The sequence below is a fragment of the Mesocricetus auratus genome, unplaced genomic scaffold, assembly GCF_017639785.1.
Source record: "Mesocricetus auratus isolate SY011 unplaced genomic scaffold, BCM_Maur_2.0 Super-Scaffold_100013, whole genome shotgun sequence".
Taxonomy (NCBI): domain Eukaryota; kingdom Metazoa; phylum Chordata; class Mammalia; order Rodentia; family Cricetidae; genus Mesocricetus; species Mesocricetus auratus.
In genome coordinates, this window is record NW_024429196.1 from 58,873,155 (window position 1) to 58,893,410 (window position 20,256).

The window sequence follows — 20,256 nt, forward strand, 5'->3', positions numbered from 1 at the left end:
TTGTAAAAATAGAAATTTGCCACTGTAGTCTTTTGACAGGATCTTTTGGGTAGTTAATTTTTTAAAGTTAACTTTTTTTTATGCTTAAGAGGAGGGGAGGTATCTGTCTATCCCTTCTACCCCAAGTTCCTTTTCTTTATATTTTTTGAGACAGGATCTCTCTATGTAACCCTAACTGTCCTGGAACTTGCTATGTTCCACTAGCCTCTGCCTCAGGAGTGCTGGCTTAACGATGTGGGCTACCACTCCCAACTTAATTCTTTTTTTCCCTTCGGGATTTATGCAATGAGTGTAAGTAGGGAAAAGTTAAGGATGTTGACTCCCTGGGACTGGTCTTATAGATGGTTGTGGGCTGCCTGGCATGGGATAGTAACCGAACTGGATTCCTCTATTAAAAACATCACCACCTCTTGATCACTGAGACATGTTTGCAGCCCTCTCTGTATTTGGAAGGAGGCATTGTTTTTTGTTGTTTGTTTTGGGCGGTGCTATTTTGTTTTAAGACAGGATTTTGCTCTATATTCCAGTTTGAGTGTTTGCTGTTACAGGCAGATTGGACCCCACTGCCCAGGAGGTGTACTCTCTGGGACTGAGACCATAGGGGACTAAGAGTTGCATACCTCTTTAGGTTACTTGTTGAAACTTTCTGCAGATGAATAAAATACTGCAGATACTGGAAGAGGCACATCCGGAAATCACTTAGCTACAAAGTTAACAAAGAAAAGATACCTGGTCCATTTTTTAAAAACTATTTTGGACTGGATCGTTGAGAACCTGTATGGATATATACACCATAATAACATTCCACCATCCCACTACATTTCTCCTTAGCTTCGCTGTTTTCTTTAAAAAAAAAAAAAAAAGTAAATGAAAGAAGGATGCCTTCTTCCCCTTTTTACGGGAATGCTTGCCATCAAAGGAATTGGTATCTCAGTTCCCTTCCTAATTAGGCACGTGGCATACAGCAGTTAGCAATTTTGTTTGAGACGGCTTGGTTTCCAACTTGTTATGTAGCCAGAGCTGGCCTTGAACTCCTGATCCTCCTTCCTTCACCTCCCAAGTGCTCACCACACTCAGTTTCAATGCTTTTTAAATCTTGAACTTTTCCTATAAAACTGAGTGGATCTGAGTAGAACAACATTGCTTGTTTCATTACAGTGTCTCTTTAGAACTGAAAGGACAAAAACCTCAGCTCATGAGTGTTCCCTTGACCTGGTGGAGCTGGCTGGCCCACTCCTTGCTGTGATGACTTGAGCAGGTTGAGTGCTGGCTGGCTGGGTTGGGTCCTCCATAGTTCTACGGCCTCAGGTTGGAGTAGACATCAGTCCCTGTGGTGCCAAGTACAATTGCAATGAAATCTTCCCAACCTGGCAAAAGTCACAGCTAGAGTGTGGCGGTCTTCTGCCTACTGATAACGTGAAAGAGAAAGGATGGGCCTATGGATACAGAGGTTCAGAACTTTTCCCCTATGACTGGGGATTGGTCCCAGGACTTACACATGGTAAGCATCTGCCCTACACTCAGCTATGCTCCAAGCCTATAGAATCAATTCTGTGACAGTAGTGACAGTGCCTCCCCATGTCTTTGACAACTAAAAAATATTTCTCTAAGCACATACTGTGGGTCTCTGTGATCATAGTTTTCCAGTAAATCCCACTCTACCTTACAACTTCACATACCACAGGTACAATCAAAACTTTGTTCAGTTATCCTGGCCTTGCTGCTGTGAGGAGTTTCCGGTCCTTAGAACCCCCACCCACAGACCTTCCTATCTGTGTTTCACGCCTACCAGAACCCATCGGTGATATTGCAAGTGGTACTAAGGGAGGCTGGGAGAGAAGAGATAAGCTTCAGGCATCTCTCTTCTCTGTTGTTCCAACACCACAGCTGTCCCCTCCTCCCACCATCAAGAACTACTGTTGGAGCCCCACCCTCCCCCCACTGAGGTAGGACCCCAGATTCAGTGACTGGGAAAAACGTTGGACTCTGTCCTAACATGCCAAATTGAAATTCTCATCTTCTTAGCTATACTGGCTGATGTGGTGCTAATCTGAGTACTTTCTAAGTGAGTCAGTACCTGTGTTCTGCCTTGGGGTGCAGAAAGCTGTGTCTGTGAGCCCCATGCTTTGACAGTCAGTATGTTGAACATGCCTGTAGAAAAGTCAGGCAAATAATCTGCTTTTGTATTCACCCCTGTGTTATATGTGCAGTCTCTCCTTAAACTATCCCATGGCAGTTTTTCCACTGTGATTCCCCCCCCGGTCTCAGGGAGTAACCAATTTCAATATGGTTTAGAAAAGATGATTTTCTTTTTGGAAGGAAGTGTAAGTTCTTATAGCTTCTTTTTTTTTTTTTTTTAATCCACTTTCCTCCAGATACATTTACTGACAGCAAAGTTAGTTTCCATTTGGAAAAGCTGCCCTCTGTTTCCAACATAGGGCCTTTTCCTTTGCCAGAAAACAAAAAAGATATCCAGTCTGGTGTATAAAAGTTCTCTCTGGCACGTCGTCAGGGCCTGTTGCAAAATGAAATTCTCCTACAGCTCTCCCTTCACTGTGACTCTTGAGTATGTTTCTGTCTCCTCTAAATATTTTGCAATCATTGTCTTTATGGGTTCCTGGCAGGGCTGAGATGCTCCACAAACCCAGGTTGAGGACAACGGAGTCCTTGGGACCACCCAGCAAATGACTGTAGCCTTAACGAAGAGTGAGTGATAAACCCAAGCGAGGTTTGTCAATGTCCTGAGAGTAACGCCAGCTGCAGACTCTGCCTGCTGCCACAGGCTCCCCAGATTTACAGTGACCTCCCTTGTCCTTCAAGCACTTAGAAACAAGGTTGCAAAGCCATGCTTCCCAGTCTGGGGAGGGCTGTTAAACCCTTGTCTCTGATAAAGGCCCTACTTTTCTAGGTGACGTTTCCTCCCGGGCTTTATTTAAAGTCTATCAGCAGGTGCAGAGTGTGAGGTAAAGAGTCACAGGATTTTCTAAGAGTGCCTATTTACCCAGCCTCACAATACATTTATGGTTCCAAAGCAGTTGTGGCTTTTTGGTTTGGGTTGTTTTATTTAAGGGGATGTTTTTTGTTTCAGGGGTTATGTCGGGGATTTGGGTATTTGCTTTTTTGGGTTGTTTTTTGGGTTTTTTTTTTTTTTTGCCATTTCAAGCAGCTTGCTTGTGACATACTCTAAATCAATGGTTCTCACCCTTCCTAATGCTGTGCCCCTTTAATACAGTTCCTCATGTGGTAGTGACCCCCAACCATGAAATTATTTCATTGCTACTTCATAACTGTAATTTTGGCACAGACCCATAGCCTCTCTAAGCCTTTTCAGAAGGGAAGCAAAGGTGCCTATTGTCTTAACTACTTGGTGTTGCAGAGATCCTTTAAAAAACAAAATCCAACCGACCAGTGGTGGCGTATGCCTTTAATCTCTGCATTGGGGAGGCAGAGGCAGGGGGATCTCTGTGAGTTCCAGGCCAGTCTGGGCTACAGAGTGAGTTCCAGGACAGCTGAGTCTACACAGAAAACCCCATCTCCTCCAATACTGAGGAGACAGAAGAGGCATATCCCTGTGAGTTTGAGACCAGCCTGTCTACATAGAGAGTTCAAGGTCACTCAGGACTACAAACTTGAAATTATTAAGAAGGAAGAATTTCAAAATGTGAAATAGGGGTGCTTAGGCTGAATTTCTGTGAAATTGCAAGTGTGAAAAGTAGATCTTAGACTTGATTTGAAGGTTCCAAGCATACAGGTTGGAGAGAATGTTCTCTTCTCAGCTGTGGCCCCAGGGCAAGCAGGCAGGGCCTAAGGAAGTAGATGTTTAGCATAAAAGGTGGGCCAGAGAAAGCACTTATTTTTCCATATGAAACTTTCTCCAAATTAAACCTGTATGGGATGTGTGTGTGTGTGTGTATGTGTGTCTGTGTGTGTGTTTGCACGCATGCACATATACACTGGAGCTTTGCTACTGTCTTCCATCAACTAGAATCAGAACATAACCTTTGTGTTTTCATTTAAAGCCTGTGTGTTGAATATGTGTTATTGGCTCGTTAACATTGAACTCGACAACCAATTCCGTTGTAACCCATGCCTGAATGAAGCTTCTCTAATGCTTGTACTCTTTTGTAAGGCCCATCACAGCTTCCTATGCTTAAGACCCTGGACAGTGCTTCAGAACCACATCTAGGAACCATTATTTACCAAAATTGCCAGCATTAGAACACAAGAAACGTGGCACGAAATACTAGAAAGGACATTCACCTATAGTTTAAGAGCTGAACAAGAAGGCCTCATGTGATTTCCTCCTGTCTCAGCAGGGCATATTTATTATACAAACTCAAATTTGTCATTGTTTGTACATATTTGTGAATAAACTCAAAAGCACCACAATTTGGGATTTAATTTCATATGTAAATTTAAAAGTGCAGAACTCCTAAGTAATGAGGATCATTGTGTTTATCAATTATTTATATTTATATGTTATGGCTCAAACACAGTATTTAAGGTGTATTTAAATTATTTGTGAGACCTCTTTTTACCTGATTAACAAGCCCTTCTGCCATGTATAAGCCTGCTGGCTTCAAACTAGACATGTGCTGAGAATAAGTGTTCATCTACTGGGAGTGACTGATTGCCCACTCTTACTAACTTTATCTGCCTAGATATATGTTGCAGGATCTTTTTGGTTTTTACGAGACAGGGTTTCTCTGTATTGTTTTGGAGGCTGTCAGACCAGCCGGGCCTCAAACCCAGAGATCCGCCTGCCTCTGCCTCCCGAGTGCTGGGATTAAAGGCTTGCGCCACCACCGCCCGGCATGTTGTAGGATCTTAGCATCTCAGATAGTGCCCTGCGCTAGTAATTATGAATTTAAAATTCTATATACACTATGGTATATAGTAAATTACCATAAGAAGAATATGTTAATGAGTTCCTGAATATAGCAAGTGGAGGTGTCTTGACAGGTCTTCTGCTATGCTGCTTTTTCTTTCTTTCTTTTTTTTTTTTTTCCACCTTTCAGGAAAGGCACAGAGCAGCCCCTGAACTAGCCTTGGTTCATAGAGACCAACACAGGCTTGAGTCAGCAGTTTGATGCTGTGGATGGAGCACTCTGTCTTTCTGTTCCCTGTGCCCTGCCCACCCCTTCCAGAAGCTCTTATAGTCTCCCAAGTGTGAGTCAGGAGAGCATGAAAATGAGCCCTTTCACATTATGTGTGCCCTGCCCCACGCTTAGCAGCTGCTCGAAGTCATCACTGTTGAGACTTGAAGTGATAAAACCTCGCCTCACTCTTACTAGTTATTTGAGGTAAAGTAGTTCCCCTTCTTATGCACATGTGAAGAAACATTTATAGCATATGTAAAAAAAAACGTAACAGCAATTTCATAATAACAAACATGTGGTCAGAGGTCAGTTTGCCTAATTCTAATATTTCTCTCATCTTTTTAACCAGCGCGAGGAGGTGGGCTGGTAGGCATGTTCAGTGGACTTGAACCTAGGTTTTCCTCAGCCTCTGAGGTCAGCATCACATGCCTACTCTCAGAACTTGAACCTGTTTCAGCTGAAAGACCCTGGCCTAAAGTGCCAACGGTATCTATGCTGCTGTCCTACTAAGTGTCCCTTAACCTGTGACTTAGCCCTCACTGTATGCTGGCAAGGGATGGATCCTGAACAAGTCTCCCCCAGACATAACCCATTCTCAAGGTGGAAGCCACACCAGTAGAACCCATGGCCAAAGCATTTCCAGTCCTCACGTGTGCTATGGGTTGTCTGTGTCCAATACTTCCATGACCACACCTGTTAGAAGCTCAGTAGAGTCCCCTCAAAAAGAGCATTGTGTTTCCAGTGGCTGATGGGAACATGTTATTCTAAATCTTGTTTAGGGGATGCTCCCAGATTACCAGGGGAGAGAGAGGCAAGAGGTGGGTATCTGACAAGGCTGCATTCTGCTGCAGTTGTTTGGGAGTGATAAGCAGGTCTGCACAGACTCTTCCTCAACTTTTCAGCAGTGTGAGCTCAGTGATTTCCTTGTCTTTCTAGAAAGAACGGAACAAAGTTTCCGTTGACAAGTATGTAATGTAAATGGGAGCAACTTGCTTTGCCTCTGTAAATAGTGCTAACAAGACCCCCCCCCTTACTGCACACTATTAAAGCTCAGGGTGGAGGCCAACCTTGGCCAGTGAACTTCTGAGTGTCTGAAGTGTGCTACATTGAATACACGGCAGGATTTTCGCTAACACCAGTAGAGCTTGCCTCGATGACTGGGATTGATAGTGGTCACTGCCACGTACATGCAGTCTGCCTTCCGATAGCGTCCTGTTCTCCCAGCTTGTTAGCAAATCCATCTCGGACACTGGGATCCAACCCTAACACCCCATTTAGAAATTATTTGCTGCCCAGTGCACTTGTGAAGCAGTCCGATCTCCTAGTTGAGGCCAGCTTGATAAAGTGCCTGTGTAACAAGAAACTATCTTGAAAACCCTGCCCCAATCCACTTGTTCTCACATAGAAAAAAATTTTTTAATCCCCCCTTAGAGTGAGATGTGGTTATACAAATAAATGGGACTTTCTGCCATCAAGCAGATGAGCACATCTGCCCTGCCCTCCACCAATGAGCTCTATGTGAATGAGGAATTTTGATGAGTTTCCGTTTACCTAGCTACATGGTCTCAGTGACTGTACTGAGTACAGACTGGGAATGCTTATAATACCGTTACTGTAGCACCTGAAATTTCACTCAGGGAAGATCTAGAGATCATGGAACCCACGATCCTGTTGGCATCCCGGCCACTTCCCAGGCAAGGCTTTTGTACTTATTTTGAGCTCAGTATGTGGTTATTTTTCAGATAATAGTGGTAGTGCTACCAATATATTTAGTTTATCTCAGTTAAATACCAGAAGTGCTGTGTGATTTCACCAGTGCCATGTAGACATGTGGTGTTTGTTTTGAAAAGGGGTTTGGCCTCATGTCTCTTAAGTGCCATGTACCATCATGCCCAGAAGCATTGGCTTTTTTGTTTTGTTGATGGGGATGGGGGGCAATGTCTCACTTTGGTGACTTCAGAATCCCAGCTGTCTTCTCTTTGTACACAGACTTTGGATAATAGTATCATACATACATATTATATCATCTGCAAAGATTTGGTACCAGTTATTAGAATTTGTTTTGTTTTTGTTGTTGTTTTTGTTTTTTGAGACAGGATTTCTCTATGTAGTTCTGAAGCTTATCCTGGAACTTGCTCTGTATACCAGGCTGGCCTCAACTCACAGAGATCCACCTGCCTGTGCCTCCTGAGTGCTGGGATTAAAAGTGTGCGCCACCAACACCTAGCTTGGAGAGGGAGAAGGGGGGGGCACTAACCACCAGCAATTGTGCTGTATTTTATTTTATTCAACTAAAATGAAGCAACAAACATATGATAAAGCTAACAGATCAGTGGAGACCCTGACTGAGCTGCCTCCTCATGGTTGTCACTCCTTCTGCCTAGATGTGACATTTGCTGCATGACCTTCCGGACACATCGGGGAATGCTGCGCCACAATGCCGTTGTCCACAAGCAGCTTCCCAGAGATGCCATGGGAAGACCTTTCATCCAGAACAACCCTTCGATTCCTGCTGGCTTCCATGATTTAGGATTTACTGATTTCTCCTGTAGGAAGTTCCCTCGGATTTCTCAGGTATGCTGATGGACCATTCTGCCTGCGGCTACTTCTACAGTGTGTGCAGTTGTGTGGGGTAGGCTAGTGGTGTTTTCTCTTCCTAAGACCTAGGCTGGCCCAGTCTGTCTTCCTTGGGGTTCTTGGGCTCTGATAGGGGTGGTGAATTTACAACTTTAAACCTCAAAGCCTGAAGAATGGGCAGAAGGTATCAGTAAACTAGATCCACACAAAAACTCACAGAAAATACAACCTAAGATAACAGATCATCGATCCCTCTCATCCGAAGTACCCAAGGAGGGTAGACTGGGCCAGTCTGGAATTTAATGAGAGAAAGGATATTAGAGAAAAATATATATATATATATATATATTACACACACACACACACCATTGCAATTGGACATTGCTGTCTACAGAGTTCACACTTGTGAACTGTGCAGTTGAGTGAAAAATATTCCTTAATGTTTTAAGTTTACAATTCTATGCTGTCTATGGCCACATGTGGCCCACAGGCTGTAAGCCAGATTCCTGCTCATTGTCCATCATTTTCTTACTTCAGTCTCGGAGTCACACTCAGAAAGGGTGACTCTCTGTATTAATGGAAAGAGCTGCTGTTATATAACAGACTTCTCACACGTCCCTTTAGGATCATTTTTTTTAATCCTCACCTTTTCTCCCTTGCTTTTGCTGGTGGGTTTTACTTAGGGCTGGTGTGAAACAAACCTACGAAGGTGCATCAGCGAGCAGCACCGGTTCGTGTGCGACACCTGCGACAAGGCGTTCCCCATGCTGTCTTCACTCATCCTGCACAGGCAGACCCATATCCCTGCTGATCAGGGCCGGGAGAAGCTCCAGACCAAGGCCCCAGCTGATGATACCCTGGACCAGCAGGTCTTCCTGGCCTTTCTGGGCCTGCAGCACACCAAAGACATCAAGCCTGCACCTCCTGAGGGGCCCCTGCCAGATGACAACCAAGCAATACAGCTCCAAACACTCAAGTGTCAGCTACCTCAGGACCCTGGGTGCACCAATGTACTGAGTCTGTCTCCTTTTGAAGCTGCTTCTTTAGGTGGTTCCCTGACAGTCCTCCCAGCTACCAAGGAGAGCTTGAAGCATCTGTCCCTGCAGCCCTTCCAAAAGGGCTTCATCATCCAACCGGACAGTAGTATTGTGGTTAAGCCTATTTCAGGAGAGTCAGCCATTGAGCTAGCAGACATCCAACAGATTCTAAAGATGGCAGCTTCAGCTCCCCCACAAATCAGTCTTCCACCGCTTTCCAAGGCTCCTGCCACCCCACTTCAGGCAATTTTCAAACACATGCCTCCTCTGAAGCCAAAGCCCTTGGTCACACCCCGGACAGTGGTAGCCACATCTACACCCCCACCTCTCATCAATGCACAGCAGGCATCCCCAGGTTGTATCAGCCCTAGCCTTCCTCCACAATCCCTGAAGTTCCTTAAGGGGTCAGCTGAGGCTGCCTCCAACGTTCATCTGCTCCAGTCCAAGTCTGGGGTCCAGCCAAACACCACCACACAGCTCTTCCTGCAGCAGCCTGGAGTGGATTCGCCAAGTCAGCCTGAGATGAAGACACAGCTAGAACAGGACAGCATCATCGAGGCCCTGCTGCCCCTAAACATGGAAGCAAAGATCAAGCAAGAGATAACAGAGGGTGACCTCAAGGCCATCATGACAGGCCCCAGTGGCAAGAAGACCCCCGCCATGCGCAAGGTTCTCTACCCCTGCCGCTTTTGTAACCAGGTGTTTGCTTTCTCTGGAGTTCTGCGTGCCCATGTTCGCTCCCACCTGGGCATCTCACCCTACCAATGCAACATCTGCGACTATATTGCTGCAGACAAAGCCGCTCTTATCCGCCACCTTCGCACACACAGCGGGGAACGGCCCTATATCTGCAAGATCTGCCACTACCCATTCACAGTCAAAGCCAACTGTGAGCGGCACCTGCGCAAGAAGCACCTCAAGGCCACCCGAAAGGACATCGAAAAGAACATAGAATACGTGAGCAGCAGTGCAGCAGAGCTGGTGGATGCCTTCTGCTCCCCAGAGACGGTGTGCAGGCTGTGCGGTGAGGATCTGAAGCACTACCGTGCGCTGCGCATTCACATGCGTACACACTGCAGCCGGGGCCTGGGTGGCTGCCACAAAGGCCGCAAACCCTTCGAGTGCAAGGAATGCAATGCTACCTTTGCAGCCAAGCGCAACTGTGTCCATCACATCCTCAAGCAGCACCTGCACGTGCCGGAGCATGACATCGAGAGCTATGTGCTTGCCACAGATGGTGGCCTTGGCCCCACAGATACGTCCACAGAGGCCTCTGCCAGAGAAGAGGGCAGCTGCCTTGCTTTTGGTGAATGCAAGCCCCTCGCCACTTTCCTGGAGCCCCAAAATGGCTTTCTTCACACAAACTCCACCCAGCCCTTACCTTCCCACATCTCTGTCAAGTTGGAGCCAGCTAGCAGCTTTGCAATGGACTTCAACGAACCCCTTGACTTTTCACAGAAGGGCCTGGCACTAGTCCAAGTGAAGCAGGAAAATGTGTCCTCCTCGCTGAACTCTTCCTCCTCTAAACTCTATGACTGCTCCATGGAGCCCATTGACCTATCCATCCCCAAGAGCATGAAGAAAGGAGACAAGGACACAGTTGTTCCCAGTGATGCCAAGAAACCAGAACCAGAATCTGGGAAAGCTGAGCAGCTCTCTCCCTGCCCACCACCCTGCCCTACCTTGTCAGTGACTGTGGATTCCAGAGGGAGCCTGGAAAACCCCACAGGCACTATAGTGGCCGTTACCACCGCCAACCTGGAACCCCACACTCAGCCTCTCCAGGGCTCTGTGCAGCTGGCTGTTCCCATTTATTCCTCAGCTCTCATCAGCAGTCCTCCCCTCCTGGGAAACTCTGCTCTCCTGAACAACCCAGCCTTGCTTCGGCCCTTACGGCCAAAGCCACCCCTTCTCTTGCCAAAGCCCCCTGTGACAGAGGAACTGCCTCCGCTGGCTTCCATTGCCCAGATCATCTCATCTGTGTCCTCAGCCCCTACCTTGCTGAAAACGAAGGTAGCTGACCCTGGGCCATCGATCACCAGCAGTAACACTGTGGCCACAGACAGCTTAGGAAGCTCTGTCCCCAAAGCTGTCACCACCCCCACTGACATCACAAGCCCTAAAGAATCCAGCGACCCACCTCCTACAGCCAGCAGCCCAGAAGAAGCCTTACCTACTGAGCAGGGGCCATCTGGCTCATCCAGGAAGAGGGGTAGGAAAAGAGGAATGAGAAACCGGCCCCTCACCAACAACAGTGGTGTGGACCTGGACTCCAGCGGGGAGTTTGCTAGCATCGAGAAGATGCTGGCCACCACAGATACCAACAAGTTCAGTCCATTTCTGCAGACTGCAGAAGATGACGTTCAAGATGAGGTGTCTGCAGCCCCTGCAGACCACCATGGGCCCAGTGATGAGGAGCAGGGTAGCCCTGCAGAAGACAGACTGCTGAGAGCAAAGCGGAACTCCTATGCCAACTGCCTGCAGAAGATCACCTGTCCCCACTGTCCCCGGGTCTTCCCTTGGGCCAGCTCCCTCCAGAGGCACATGCTTACACACACTGGTAAGGCCCTCAAGGCTCACCAGATGGTGAGCCTTGAAAGAAGAGAATGAGGGGTAGGGGTAGGTCTAAAGTCTGGGGTTCTTTTCTCGTGTTCCAATCTTCTGTGTCTCAGAAGCCACAGGCTGTTACTTTCCAAATAATCTATGCACATGGTCTGAGCCACTAAGGGTTACTGGAAAACAGATGGATCAGACACAGGTGACAGTGGCCATAGGCTCTCTCACTTCCCTCCTCACATCCCTTGCCTGACAAGAGTCAATATATTCTACTAAGTTAAGTACGGAGGCAATTCCAGGCAAGTGGGACTTTGCGTTAAGGTAACTGGAGAGGTAATGAGTTTGGCGCTTTGACATGAGAACTCTCTTCCTGGTATCTTCAGGGCCATATTTTCATTTTGAACATTGTGTGGGGTTCTTTGCCTGCCATACATGTAAAAGGCAATACTGCCAAGTGTCACTTGGCCATTTGCTTTCCCTTCTCTAATGTAGCTGCACCTTCCCCTATTATTTTTTTTATTTTTTCTCCTGTTTTGAATATTTATCATAGGTGATTGGTAGTAGTAATAATTTTAAGTTCTTTTTATTGTAAATATCAAGTGCTGAGGGAAACACTCTCATTATAATTTAAATTTCTAAATAGCAGAGTTAAATTACCAAAATGATATTCCAGAAATATTTTTCAGATTCCAGTTTCTAGAAGTTGAATTTTAGAAGTCTTAAATACAGAATATTTTTAAATTATTTTATGCTAGGTACCCTGAATATTTCAATAGCCATTACCTTTTATCATAATTATAATTTTTTTAGTATTATAACAGGATTTGTATCATTGGTCATTCGGGCTATTACATTGAGTTGAGGTCCTTACCCTTTTGGAGTTGACAATTCAAATACTAATAGATAAGACTGAAAAAAAAAGGCTGGGCGGTAGTGGCGCACGCCTTTAATCCCAGCACTCAGGAGGCAGAGGCAGGCAGATCTCTGTGAGTTCGAGACCAGCCTGGTCTACCAAGCGAGTTCCAGGACAGGCTCCAAAACAATACAGAGAAACCCTGTCTCAAACCCCCCCCAAAAAAAAGACTGAAAAAGAAACACAAATTATTATTACTATATGTATAGTACAGAATTGCTAGGTCACCAGCAAAATTTGAATTTTAGGTCAACAAGTAATTTTTGTAGTGTTAGGGACAGATGAAAGCGTTACTTGTTTATTTGAGTGATGCTCAAATTTAACTGGACATCTTGTCATTTCGCTTGCAAGCTATAGAAACTGAAGGTAGTTAGAAAGTTTCCAACAGTATTGTAGAGGGGGTGCTAATGGAGACTGGAGTGAGCTGCACTCTGTCTAGGAAGGATGATAGTGCAGCTGTGCCTTGTGAGATGGTCTGGACCTTGTCACTTCCCCCAGCCCCTCCCACTTCCTCCTCTAAATGAACGAAAGCTCTAGGCTCCTCAGTAGACCTAGCACATTGTCTGTGGATAGCCCATCTCCGACAAACTGACAGTCTCCCTGAAAACTGTAGTACCCGTCCATTTCTTTTCAATTTGTGCTGGTGTCTATAGATACCAGAGACATATTGCCACTTGAGAGTTCATTCCTTATGATTGCCTGGGTTTTGATTGCCAGATAGCCGCCATCATTTCTGGTTTAGGAGCTTCTAAACCTATTCAGTCCCCAGGACCCACATGGTAGACAAAAAGAACCAACTTGTTCTCTGACCTCTACATGCATGTGCCCCACACACACACCCACACGGGGTGGGGTGGGGATAAAATTACTTTTAAAATAAATTCCAGCCAACAGCATTGAGGGAAACCCAGTTTCAACTGTAGTTAAGCTTACTGCCTACATCGTGAGAGATGCCTCCTTCCATCCTATCATCTACTCTATGGGATTATCCTAGTGTCCATGTTTTGTCTCAACACATTTCTCCAGTTTACCCACGCCCTACAATGGAGTAATGAGGCCAAGTGCTCAATGTTCAAGTAGGGGACCGGCCAGCACAAACATGACTTTAGCCCTTTACCCTGCTTAGGTTCCAGGGACTGCATCCGAGCAGTAAGCTGTCATCTTTCGTGTCCTTTATGTGATTTCTCCATGCTGTTTCTCCCTCCTCCAACTTTCCGCAAGCCTGTGGCTCACCGTTCTTTCTCTGAATGTGTTGTATCTCATGCCAATTCCGTCTCATCCTGTGACTTCAGGCCACAGCAGGACGGAGTGCCAGCAAACAACCAGTGCCTCTGAGCTTCTGCCCCCTCTCTTCCTCCTTTCCTTTGCTCTGGTTCCTTGTTCCACAGTGATGGACTAGGATGGTGCAATCTCTGAGAATCCCCTCCAGCTGCAACATCTGGAATTCCCTAGCTCACTCACTTTCTCATGGGTACTTAGAGCTCCTTTGCCAGCTCTGAGTTCTTCCCCCTCACCTCCTACCCACTGCTGATGGGTAACAAGCACTGGAGATTGAGTTAGGGAGATGTTTTCACAGTGAAGGAATCAACTGGAACCTGTTGTACTTGGATGCCTTACTGAGGTTTATTTTAATTTATGTTGGTGTATGTGTGTTGTATGTAACTGCACATATGTGTGCAAGTAAGTTCCTGTGGAGGCTAGAAGAGGATCTTGGATCCCCTGGAGTCAAAGTTACAGGTACTTGTGAGCCATCAGATATAGATGCTGAGAACTGACTCGGGTCTTCAAGAACAGTAAACTGTCGCTCCAGCCCGAGTTTTTACTTTACCACTTTTGCATAAGTAGTAGCTTTGACTGCAGGAGGAGGAGGAAAAAAGATTTAAAAAACAAACAAAATAGAAGAAAGCTGTCTTGGTCCTGAGGGTAGAGTTTGTGGAAAGTTCAGGGAGACTTGAGCTTCTGCAGTCTTGTCACCACAAAAAACTCCATCTGAGTTCTAACCTTGATTCTCTTCAGGGAACATTTGCAGCCCATCCGTCCATTTGGGTCTTGACAAACAAGGTCCCGTTGTCCTCAGCAAACTCTTGTTCCTCCTGCCTGGCTTTGTTCCCAGTGCCCTTCAGATAATGCCTCTTCCTTTTCTGACTGCTCTGCATGAATGAATATTGGCTGACTGTTTTTAATGTTCACATTGGGGTGAGGGACATACAGGCCCTGGGTGTAAAAGTAATTCCTTATGTTTACTGCTGTTCTTACATGCACACACACACACACACACACACACACAATGGTCATTTTATGTCATGCGATGTGAGTCAAGTCCTCTGGTGATTTACAGACCTACTATAAAATACTGAAGAGCCTCACCATTTTTGCTTCTCTGCAAGGCATGCTGCTGTTTTAAAGATAAGGGTTTTTTTTTTTTTGCAGTGAACATATGAGCTTTAAATGACTGTATTTCTTGTCAATTTGAAGCCCTTCCTGTGATCTAAAGGGTGGGTGCCACCAAACTATCGTTGAACTGTCATGCATTAACATTACTCTCTATCATGAAATATAGCCTGGCTGTCCAAACCACCTGTAAAGGAAGAACATGTGAAAACTGAAAAGTAAACCACTTAAGATATAGGAAGCTACCATTTCCTTTGAAATCAAGAATATCAGTGTAGTGGAGCCGCAGAGAGGCTGGGTGGTTAAGAGCACAGTTCAGATCCAGCAGACATGTAATACACTGGGCATCTTACAAACGCTTATAACCCCATCTCCAAGAGATGCCATACCCTCTTAGGTCTCTCACACATGCAATGTACTCATACATGCACAGACACAAATAAGAACATTAACAAACCCCAGTACAATAGCTTCTGGCCTTTTCCTCTTTTTTAAGTTCCCCTCCCCACCTTTGGTGCTAGTACTTGAACCAATGCTTCATTGTGCTGCTTAGCTCATGCCTGGCCAATAGCCCTGCCCCCTGGTTTATCTTTTGCCTCTGTTCTCTTCCTCCCCATCTAGCCAAACCTAAAGGAAGCTGCCATTTTGCTTTTTGACAAATAGCAAAGGACATTTTAAAATATTTTATATTTTACATGTATTTTATTAATTTTATTTATAATATTTTATAAATATATATTTTTTGGTTTTGGTTTTTCAAGAAAGGGTTTCTCCGTAGCTTTGGAGGCTGTCCTGGAGCTAGCTCTTGTAGACCAGGCTGGTCTTGAGCTCAGAGATCCTCCTGCCTCTGCCTCCCAAGTGCTGGGATTAAAGGCATGTGCCACCACTGACCGGCTTAAATATATTTTTAAATATTGTGTTCAATCATTAATGAAAACCAAAATAGTCACCTGAAAAATACATAGCAAAAATGTTTCTACAGCTAGTCACTTTATGGCCTTTTCTTTTTAATGAAGGTGTTTTCTATGCTTTTAGCAGAAAACTCCTGCAGACTCCCTGTCAGGGGACTCACCAACCAATTGGTGGATTCTCAACTATTGTGCAAGGATCCCTTGTTGGTACATTCTAAATGTGCATCTATGTTGTCGCTCCCAACCCTATACACCTTTTGTGTGCCTTTCTGCTCCACAGAGTAGACATTACTGGACAGGGGGTCTTTATCTGTTTGTTTGGCTGCTTTTGTGGGTGGATGTTGCTGCTTCTGCTGCTGCTTTCTTCGATGCTGTAGTTCCAGCCCAGACCTCATAAGTGCCAGGCACTTGAGCTCCATCCCTGGCCCATCTGCACTGCCAGACGGTTCCTAAGGAGGTCTGCAAGCTCTGTGCTCTCAGGAGGGTGTAAGTGCCCCTTGTCCTCAATTATTCCTGGGTGTATTGTCACAGGCATTCTGGGTCTTCCCCTGGAAGATAAAAAGTCCTTCTGGTTCTTCCCAGCAGCAAGCCCTGGGGGCCTCTGAAGCACCCATGTTGTATACTGCACTAGTCCAAGCTTTGCCAGTATTAAAGTATTAATCTAAAGGGATGGTTCCTGGTTTGTGTTTCCGGGGAGCTGTGTCACGTGACTTTTCCTGTCAGTTATTGAATGTTGCCTATAGGTTCAAGGTTCCAAGATAGCAGCACTAGTTAGCAGCTCTGTGGTTTTAGTCCACGACACCTTGTCCCAGTGCAGTCAGAGACTGGGACCTGGAATCTGGGGAAAGGGTGGGGACAAAGCAGTGACACTGTCTTCTCTCTCCTAAAGCTCAGTGCTGCTCTTTCTCTCCTGCCTCCCATTCTCGTTTTTCCTAGCTCTCCTTTCTCTTTCTCCTCCGTCCTCCCTTCTCTCTTTGTCCGTCTCTTGTCCCTTCCCCCTGTTCTTTTCCCTCCTCCTTCCTCTTCCCTTCCTGCCCTTCTTTCTTGTTCTTTTTCTCCCTCGTCCTTCTTGCCCTCAGTCTCTTCGCACTCCCCTGTCCTGCTGACCACACTGCCCCTGAGTCCTTGTCCTTGCCCTCCACGTCAGTCCACACAAACCTAGGACAAGCCACAGGGGAGCGTCCAGTGCATTTTGAAACACAATGTTTACAGTGCAAACGGAATCAAATGAATAAAGGGGATAAGTCAGCCAAAGCAGAAACCTCCTCTGAGGGAAGGAGGGACTCTCCTCCCAGCAGGTCACCCTGTTCATTCCTAGCGCTGGCCTGGCATTCCCTATGCTTCTGTAGAACAGTAAGCTGATGTAGACTTGGCCATGTGCAGGTACATGAGTCCCCCTGTCACTTGCTAGTGGGGCCTAGGTGGAGGTCACTGCAGAATTTCTTCTATGGAAGCCACAAGTAGCTTGTCAAGAAAGAGGAGAGCTGCCACACTGGATGGAAGACTCACTCTGACTTCTCAGTGTGGTCCTGAAAGTTGCCAGGGGTTCATGATCTCCCCTGGGGAGAGCTGAGCCTGCTTCCCTGCCCCCGCTCATCACTCACCTTCAATACTGCCTCCCAGACTGTTAGACTGTAAGGCATAGATGGTTTTTCTCTGGTCATACAGTTATTACTTACCATGCTTTAAAAACCTGATAGTGGTGTTAGCATCTCTTACTGTCTTACTTGAAACACATGTATCTTGCTTTCATTGTTAACTTTTTTAGCCACTTGAAGACAACCTCTATTACATGAGGGCTAGGGGAAAATGATTATATTAGTCGTCGTTTCTCTGTGTTTGGTTTTAAGTGTGTTTCTCTTATTTTCTTAAAATGGAAGGGTGGAGGGGTGAACAAATGCCAGCAATCCAAGGAGAGTGGATCAAAAGCAACTTTTCTTTTTCATTGCAGTAGAAAGCCAGATAAATACATTTTTTTTTTCCTGCTTCAGGTCAGAAACCCTTCCCTTGTCAAAAATGCGATGCCTTCTTTTCTACCAAATCTAACTGTGAACGCCACCAGTTGCGCAAACATGGAGTTACCACCTGCTCCCTGAGAAGAAACGGGCTTATTCCCCCAAAAGAGGGTGATGTTGGATCCCATGATAGCACAGGTAGAGCCTCCAGGTGATGGAGAACCAGAGAGAGGAGGGCACTCCCCAGAGCTCCGTTAAAGCTGTGTGAGCTAGAGCCGCTCACAGTGCAGCCTCAACTTAGGGGGCTTTGTGGAGGACTGGAAGCCCAACTAAACACAAGCTGACCGACACCAAGGCCTGTGGAGTTGGGGAAATAGTGTTAGGGCCTCGGGGACTTGGGAGCTGCTAAGGGGGAGATCCAGTACCTTCCTTCCAGAAATTGTCGTTGTTGTGATCCTGGAAGGAAGGTGGGATGTGCAAATGTTGTATGCTTTCAGCTCCTGGTGTAAATCCCTGAAGGAAATGCAAAGCTCTGAAGTTTGGGGGACCCAGCTTCAGCAGCCTTCTTGAGCAGCACTTGCCCAGCTTGCCCAGTGGACTCAGTGCTGCAGGAGCTTTGAACCCCCCCAAGCTTTTAGTCAGGGGAGACGGGGTGGGGCAAAGCACGGTCTTTCTTTTCAATAACACCTTCCCAGTACAAACCTGTCCCTGTTTGAAAGAGCACTTTGCATGTCCTTTCTTTAGTCACAGCTCTGCTTGACCTGGATCCGGGTGGTACCCTCCTGCGCTGATGTTGCTTCCTCCTCCAACCCCTACAGAGTAATTAACACTGCCCCATCCCTTTTATGTCACCTTCACTCCTTCAGCGTCTGTATTTGCTCATGTCCTCTATTTAATACTCTGTAATCAACTGCCGAAGTCTGCTGCTCCCACCCACACCCCCAGAACACACCGTACGAAAGCCAAGCTGCAGCAGGCTGCCTAGTCAAGCTAGGTAGGAGTGCAGGCACTGCAGACGCAGGCCCAGCTCTGTGGGTGGTGAAAGCTGGCATGGCCCGTGCTTGAGCCAAAGCCACCGATGTGTTTATCTAGGGTTGCAGTTGTGTCTTGTGACTTCTCTTCCTCAGACTTGGGTGGGTTAGAGTGCTGGGTAGTGTGGGAGACACCCCAGCCCCCTGACTCCCTTGTCCTTACCTCAGTGATGACACATAACAGTGGACTGGATTCAGGGAGAGCTGACCCCAGTGGGGAAGCCACCTCTACCCTTCCCACACCCTCATTCAGCCTTGTACAAGCATTGGAATGCCTTTGGCTTGCTGGGTCCTTCTGCCTGGGTCGGACCCTTTAAGGACAAGAATGGTCCAGCTGGTTTGCTGGCTCCTCTCCCCCACCCCTGGCTTCCATTTCCACATAACTCTCCAGGATCTTTGAGTAAAGAAAGGTATCCCGCCATGGTTGACTCCCTGTGAGCCAAGCCCAATCTGCTTCTCGAGCTCCAGGAAGCCCAAGGCACTGCGGCAGCTGTCTTTGCTGCAGACTGTCCTGTTAATGATTAACCATCATTGCCAGGGCACCTATTAGACTGGAACGTTTTCTTACAGCCTACTTTACAGAACACTCCTGTGATTCTTCCCAAACCAGTTCAAGAGGGAAGGCAGTTGACACGGGGTTGCTTTGGGGTTCTGCATCCTGCTCACACCGGAGCATGTTCACAGGAGCTCTACTGCTTATTCAGAGCTCAGTCAGAATTCATGGTCTAAGCTTAGTGTTGGCACCAAGTGTTAGCCTGTGGGTGTATTTACTTTTTAAGTTTACAATTATACGTTTTCTTTTTCCAAGGCTCTGCCCCAGAAGCTATATAGATTTTCTTAAAGGGACAAAGCCTCTGGGAAAGGAAGTCACTGAAAGTTTTGAAACTATCCAAGGGATAAGTAAGTGTCTGGTTTAATTCTAGACACAGCTCAAGGTGAGAGAGAACAAATTTAGGAAGGAGAGAAAGCAGAACAGGAGACATGGGAATTGAGGGATTTGAGAAATTTATAAACCGAGTGGCCATTATACTGGCTGAGGGGTGGAGGAACAAGCCTTTAAAAATTCTTTTATGGCTGGGCGTTGGTGGCACATGCCTTTAATCCCAGCACTTGGGAGGCAGAGTTGGGCGGATCTCTGTGAGTTCAAGGCCAGTCTGGTCTACAGAGCGAGTTCCAAGACAGCCTCCAAAGCAATACAGAGAAACCCTGTCTCGGAAAAAAAAAAAATCTTTTCTGGTTTTGACCTTGAGACAGGCTAGCCCAAGCTATCGTCAAACCCAAGGAAGGATGACCTTAAACTTCTGGCCCTCCTGCTCCTGCATCTGGGGTGCTCCCCAGAGTATATCACCACACCAGTTTGTGTAGTGTTTGGAGGCAAAGTCAGGCTTTGTAAGTCCATCAGCGTGGGTAGGCAAGCACTCTACCGCCTGAACCATACCCTCAATCCCAGAACAGACTTTGTTTTAAAGAAACAGGAAATGACAAGGAAGTTCCTGAAGTTTTTGAGATTTGGTTTATGTGCGTAGATGGAATTCTTTAAATCTCTAAACATGTTTTATGATGTCATGTGACTTCCAACCACATGAGGTCTTCCATGAAAATGTACCCCAGGTTTCCCCCACACCCAATACTAAAGATACTATGATGGGAGACAATTTTCCCTTAAAGGGCTGTATTAAATACTCAGTTTTAAGCTGAAACTCTTTCCTCTGCTAGGCAGATGTGGCCCACTCTGTTCTTGAGGAATCTTCTTGGTTCTTAGTGATACATGAAGTAGATATCATAT

The 20,256-nt window shown here is 46.3% G+C and overlaps 1 protein-coding gene and 1 non-coding gene across 8 annotated transcripts in view; both read left to right on the top strand.

Moving 5' to 3' along the window:
• Rreb1 (ras responsive element binding protein 1) overlaps positions 1–20,256 on the top strand; it is a 178,185-nt gene that overhangs the window by 149,807 nt on the left and 8,122 nt on the right. For 6 of the 7 annotated variants that reach the window (XM_013110609.3, XM_021224983.2, XM_013110607.3 and 3 more), the window contains exons 9-11: positions 7,484–7,673; positions 8,360–11,273; positions 17,476–17,637. In XM_013110609.3, the coding sequence (XP_012966063.1) occupies positions 7,484–7,673; positions 8,360–11,273; positions 17,476–17,637 (3,266 nt within the window). The remainder of the gene's footprint in view (positions 1–7,483; positions 7,674–8,359; positions 11,274–17,475; positions 17,638–20,256) is intronic. The other variant, XM_021224985.2, reaches the window with a different exon arrangement.
• Positions 6,132–6,286, top strand: LOC121143847. The gene has a single exon (XR_005881156.1). It is a non-coding gene; the product is annotated as a small nucleolar RNA SNORA62/SNORA6 family (small nucleolar RNA).